This window comes from Plectropomus leopardus, chromosome 15 (assembly GCF_008729295.1).
Source record: "Plectropomus leopardus isolate mb chromosome 15, YSFRI_Pleo_2.0, whole genome shotgun sequence".
Taxonomy (NCBI): Eukaryota; Metazoa; Chordata; class Actinopteri; order Perciformes; family Serranidae; genus Plectropomus; species Plectropomus leopardus.
In genome coordinates, this window is record NC_056477.1 from 21705894 (window position 1) to 21712525 (window position 6632).

A 6632-nucleotide genomic window follows, 5' to 3' on the forward strand; every position below is an offset into this window, starting at 1 on the left:
CAACTTCATGCCGTCAACTCTGCGTGACCTTGTCTTCACACGCTGCTTGTTTACTGAAAATCTTCCCATTATGTTCCCTCCTGTATAAAAAAAATCGACAGGCTGCACTGGAGCATCTGCTGTACACCGATTTCTCTGGTAACTATGCAACACCAGAGCATTGTGTTATGACAGAGCCACTTCCAGGGACACATTATCACTGTATTAGATGCTGCGCAGGCTATTTTAGTCAGCACTGAACAAACAGGTATCGGCTGTGATAAATCTTTACGGGAAGAGAGAGAGAGAGATGTACTCTTGAGCCTCGTTGCATCATGCCTCATGCCAGGTTACAAAAACCTGCCTTTCATCTCTGATAATCTCGGATGTGGCAATTTCAATTTGGCTCCGAGCACGCTGTCATAAGGGACAAGTAGGGCAAAGTGCAGACTAATAATAATAAAAAAAGAAAATCACAGGGAACAGTATCGGAGATGGAATATGGAGTGGGTGTGTTGCTGGTGAGCACATTGAAGTGTTAACCTTTATCAAACTGGGCTGCGTTTAAAGTCCAACTGATAAGATAACTCTCCAAAGAACGGAAAGAGACTATAAACAAACAGTTGTCTCCAAAATGTGCTCTTGTGAAAAAACAGGTTTCTGTCAGTCAGAAGCCTTGCAGCTGAAAATTCACATCAAAAAAGTGGGTATTTGCTGTAAATGTTCGGATGAGAGTTTGTGAATTAGGGGACGAGAAAGGCCCATGCCCTTCTTTGTTGGTTAAACAGTAAGGGGGGGGGGGGGGGGGGGGGCGTGGTTTGTATCCAACCATTATAAATCAATCAATTAATCAAGACACCATACAGCTTATTACAGAGTGGGTAATCCCTGTTAAGACTTTGAGGTGCCGACAAAAAACATTCATTCATCTGTCAGTGCAGTAGGATCAATAAATGCCCAGCTGAACAGATTCATGGGCACCAAAGCACAATGAAGCAACAACGCATGAGCCGTCTGCAGGCATTTAATCACCTAAAAAAAAAAAAAAAAAAACAATCTGCGTGCTCTTGCTGAATTTTGGGTTGCTGCACTGACAGCTTGATAAAACACGAGCAGGAAGCAGATTATGTCTCAAATAATTACGCAACCCCCCCTACTACACCAAGCCTCCCTCTCTGCTAGATATGAATCTCCATGTCAGTGTCCGCTTGCTGCAGTGTCAGCTACACGGGAGTGAGATTTCTTTGTCTGAGGGAGCAAAAAAACAAGTCTCAAGATTGCTTCTCTACTTCTGCAGACACAGTAACTGCCACATAACGACCCCATAAGACGCTCATTGCTTGTAGAGATGAGTCTGGCTGCCTGCTCGCCATTACGGAGACAGAATTGCTGTTTTTATGGCCGTGCTGCCATGAATCTGCAACAATTAAATTTGCATATCTGAAGAGATGCAGACAAGGTTGGCATGTAAGGCAGCAACAGCGTTATTGTTTACTCTGAGAGAGCACACGTTGCATACCGAGGCAGAATTCTGCTCTTAGCATGTGGAAGCATGTCCTAGTATCCGTGATAGTAAAGGGGTGTTGCTGCAGTGCTGATGCACCTAATTCATGCTTTGAGATAGCTTGCAGATTTTATTCATAATGTGTGGTTTATCAACTGCTTTGTGCATTGAATTATTTGAAAATCACAGGTTTGTCTAGAATAAAAACCCTCATAACACTTTTTGCATACACGCTTGAAAAATATGTGGCACCAGTATAAAAGCTATTATTCAGAGGGGTGAATTTCAGCTAAATTTGTGGTTACACAACAGTAGTTACACTATAGTATCATGTTGACAATCATGCACTTTCTCACATTACTGTCTCAACAAATTCCAGCTGACTGAACATGACTTGGCACCTATTTCTGTATGCTGCAATCAGTTCCAGTTCCAGCACAAACTGAAATTTGGGACAATGTGTCTTGTTTTGGTTTTTTTCCGCCCATGCTTTTCCATGAATCACGAAAAAGGCATGTGAGCAGAAAAGGCTGCCGTCCTGCAGCGTGAAACAGTAGCCTACTTATGTTGTGCAGCGTAAATCAAGTCTCCTGAGCCGTCACAACAAGCCTGCGCATCAGAGCACAGCGAGCCCCTATCTGCTCATCTGTCCCACAGTCCTGTGTAACTTAATCACTCAAATGAAGCAAGCTCAGACAATAAGTTCATACAAGATCAGAAATTGTATTTGGCAATTTTTAAACAAGTGCATACAAGTACAGCTAAAAGCATTTCAGTTTTGCCAAGTGCTCGTAGAGTAGCATTAGTCACATTCTACGTTAAACAGGAACTGCCACCAGACCTAGAAGTACATCAAGAATTTTGTTAAACATCAACAAAGAGGAACGTAGTCCATTATAATGAGTACATACCTTTATCTTCAAAAATATAGAAACACAATGTATTCAAAAATCAAAAATTATACAACCATGTTTACGAAGTATACTCTTCCCTTGGGTCCAATATGTACAAGTCCGTTAGTTTGTTTGAATGGTATGTATGTGATATTTATATATTTATACTCATATTTTTGCTTCCCCTCCCCAAAGAAGTGTTCAAACAAAATCAAGGGTCCCTCTCCTTTTTTACTTTGACATCTCCTGCAAGGATGGTGGCGATTTCTCCTTGCATGAAAGCCCATGGTACGTTCGAGCCAACCAGGGGACATTTCTCTCCACTCGGACAGTACACTTCACCCGTGGCACCTTGCTGCTTTATGCTTTCCCTCGAGCACGGGAAGCAGAACTTGTGAGAGGGCACAGAGGGGCACTGAACAAAGTGTGTGTCCTCCAAACGCTCGTGGCACAGCGTGCAGCACAGGGGTATGCTGCCGGGTACCGAGGAGTCCGGAATGCTTTGGGGGTGCACTTGGTCCATGCCTGGCACGTGGGGTGTGCCTGCACCGGATGCATCTCTCTGCGCCAGCCTCCTCTGATTCATGGAGGACGGTGACAGGGGACTGCTGCTGTTCCTCCGGGTAGTGGAGTGGACTTGGTTGGCGTCCTTGGGGGAGCTGTTCCCACCTGCATTGTCTGCCGCCATGATGAGCGCCGCCATGGGGGACTGGCCGTTCTGGGCCGCCTCAGGTGTGTGTGGTGCGGGAGTGGGGGGATATTGTGGAGGGGGGAGAGGCGAAGCTTGGCGGGGGAACTGGAGGCATTTTCAGTCCGTCAGTAGGTGGTGGTAACCACTGCTGTCCTTCTCCGTTGAGCTTGGCAGCTGTCCCCTCTCCCTCTGGTTCAGGCGATGCTTTTCTCTTCATGCTCCGGGGGTGTTTTCCTCTGTCTGGAGGTGGGAAAGGGTTAAACAAAACAGTTGAGTTGCACAGATCAGACAAGGATCAACAATTACACTGGAAGGCAGACGTGCATTTTTGCTGTTCACTGCTGCACCACGGGGAACAAAACAATAATAACAAACAATAAAATTATAAAAATCATAATGTGTGCACCTTAAATTTTGAAGATATGTATCGATTGTACATAATTAACCCCTTCCTGGACTTGAATAGGATTATAAATGTAACAAAAAATGCACATTTTTTCCAAATATTATTGAATCTGAACACTACTGTTTCTCATTCGTATACTATTAACCCCTTCCTAGGCTCCAAATGGTAAATATAGATAACAAAAAAAGATGCACAAAATAGCCAAATTATTACTGAATATAGGCATAACTGGATGCTCACCTGACTTGGAAGCCGTTGCGCTGGCCTCGTAGCCCATAACCCTTTGTTGCATGGCCGCATGGTCCTTCTTGAACCTGTTGTCGAAAGTGTGCAGAGCCATCAGGTCCCTCACCGTTTTGCCCTTGCCCATCCAGTCCGGGTCTGCCCTGTTTTTGTGGCTCTCGGAGATCTCCGGCGTGAGGCTGTCCGGTCTGTGCTTCTCCTTCACCTCTCGGTCGTGCTCGGTGCTGGACACCGAGGCGGGTCTCTTGCCCATGTCGGCGGGACTACCGCCCGCCAGTGCGGAGGGAAGCCCCATCTGGCCCGGTCTGCCGTTGACTGCGTGCACCGGGGGCATGTTCCCGTTAACCAAAGGCACTAGATTTGGGGGCACCGTGCTATTCCTGCGCGGGTTGGGGCTCTGGCGGTTCAGCTCCGGCGGCTCGTCGGGTTTAGGAAATCCATTGGGGACGGGGATGCCGTTTGCCTGCCTGCCAGACTGGTACTCTGGACCCAGCCGGGGCGGGCGGTCGGAGGGCAGCGGGTAGCGGTCCAGCGGCTGCGGCGGCCGGGAGCCGGGGTCTCCCGCCGCAGCGTGGTTGATCGCCTGGATCTCTTTCCCGGAGAGCTGCGACTTCCCGGCCCGGGAGACCTGCCCTCCTGAAACCCGTGAGCCCTCTTGAGCTGCCGGGCTGTCTCGATGACAAACTCAATGCGGTCTGCTCCTTCGTAGTTGACACATCCCCTGCAGACGGGCTCGGTAAAATCCCAGATCATGGCCCACGGCATGCGGGGCAAGTCGCATAAATAACACGACTGCCTCCTGGAAGAAGCAGCGACCGCCGCGGACGACATAGCGCTCGTCGTCGACACCCCCCGAAAAGAAACCCAAAATGTGTCTTCTCGTGCTTTCCTCCGAGCTCCCCTTGAAAAGCCAATAAAGAGCAAGTTCCGTTCGTCGAAAAAAACCTTCTCCCGACGTTTTACAGCAACAACGTTGAAGTTTTAGAGGGAGAAGTTCATGTCGGTGTGTACTTTACTACGGCGCTCCTCTATCTATCTCCACTGACTCTCTACTACTGGCTCAATGTGGAGCAGTGACGTCACCACGGAGCTCTAAACGCCTGCTTCCACTTCAGTTTCTATTGACTTGATTTCTTCGACAGACCCCCTCCTCCTCCTCCTCCTCCTTCTTCCTCTCCCCCCTCACTTTACTGCAGCCTCTGTCACTCACTGCCTTTTTTTTTATTTTTAATTTAATCACTTGAACCTCTGCCAAAACTGCACCCAGTTCAGCCTCACCACCACCACCACCACCGCCACCATCACCGCCTCCGACTCACTGCTCGTGTTATTATTATCAAACCTGCAAAAATATCACTCCGGCTCCGTCGATACCAGCCTGCCTGCAGAGAGGAGATTTTTTATGACAAAAAAATAAATGTGGCTGTAGGTTAGCAGCAGACCGCCAGGGGATAAAAAACAGGAGTCTGCTCCTCCAGTTGACTGCTGCTTTGTCCTTAATTCAGAGCATTATCCGGTTCAGGCTGCAGCTTGTTTTTCTCAATGCACAGCGCATCGACGCCATGAGCTGCTACTACTACTGCTGTGCAATGAATGAGGTGGGTCGACCCTTGGAAAAACAACGACTGTAATCCAGTAGAAATATACATAGACGCTCGACAAGGCTGTGCAGCAGTGGTTTTTTGTTAGCCTGTAGCTGCAAATAAAATTTATGTTTCAGGATTATTCATTTTAGTGTCAGCTTACCCGCGTGATTTCAGCAGACTGTGGTTTATTGCACCGGTTAGGTAATATTTTCCTGCTCTGTTAATATAAAAAGAAAAGAAAAAAAGGGCGCCTCCGTTAGCCAGTAACCAGGAAGCTCTGTCATGAGGTGGGGATTTCCAGCCAGTGTGTTGTAAGCTTGAATGGATCGGGGTTACAGCATGAATATAGCTCTGCCCACATTTTATTCTAGTGCACTGAACAAATCTGCCACCACTAAATGAAATTACATTGGAGTGAATCAGCCATTCAGACACTTTGTTTTTTTCTTTTAAACAATCAATATATAGTATTGTCCAAATGAAATTCTTAGGCCACTATAGATTTGTTGTTTTAGCAAAGTTGTAATAATAATATATATAATATACACATGTATATATATATATATGAATACAGAGAACATGCACAATACATCAAAACACAAAAATGTCAGAACAAAATGGCTTCTTCAGACTTAAGTCAATAAAATGTGAAACATTGAATCGAACAACCATAACAAAAGGTAGCTGAAACAATCAATATTGAGCTCTTAAATGCAACCTGGTGTAAATACACTAGATTAGTATAGTAAATCTCATATTGTCTCCCCAAAAGAGTTCAAGGTATGCCAAGTGAAAAGGGAGGACACACAAAATTCTTGCAACTTAACCTTGCTGAAGTTGTTTTTCTGATATATTTGTGTTTTTAATACTGTATACATATTTCCTGTATGTTCTGGTTGTATTTTAGAAAAGAGACTACTGAGGAATAACCTTGCTAAATTGAAATTTAAGGTGGCCTTAGTCTTTTGCACAGCACTGTGTAAAAAAAAGTCTGAAAGCATGATTTATGATTACACTGTTTTACATGATGGAAAATATCTTACTAGAAACAGATTGTGTGCCAAAAACCCAGCCAAAATTCCCCTGAAGTAAAAGTGTAGGTTTGAACTGGAGGAGTGTCCCAGTAGTTGAGATTCCTCCCTCTCATCTGGGCTCATTCCAACTCATTGCAGCTTAGCCTCGGGCTCTGGGTGAGGCAATGCGTCTGTAACCTGCAGACACAAAGCAGGATATGTTTGTGCAAGTCCATGTGACGTTGGAAAGAGGAAGCGAGATGTTTAGTCACGTACCCTCATCCGCCTCACCCATCTATCAAGCCATTTTGGCCGTG

At 45.9% G+C, this 6632-nt stretch overlaps 1 protein-coding gene across 1 annotated transcript; it reads right to left on the reverse strand.

Annotated features, from left to right (window-relative positions):
• Positions 1 to 2186: 2186 nt before the first annotated feature.
• On the reverse strand, positions 2187 to 4865 carry irf2bp2a (interferon regulatory factor 2 binding protein 2a). The gene is given in 4 exon segments (XM_042502703.1): positions 2187 to 3112; positions 3114 to 3307; positions 3714 to 4337; positions 4340 to 4865. Coding segments are annotated over 4 exon segments (1551 nt in total). The 5' UTR covers positions 4548 to 4865; the 3' UTR covers positions 2187 to 2587.
• Positions 4866 to 6632: the final 1767 nt, after the last annotated feature.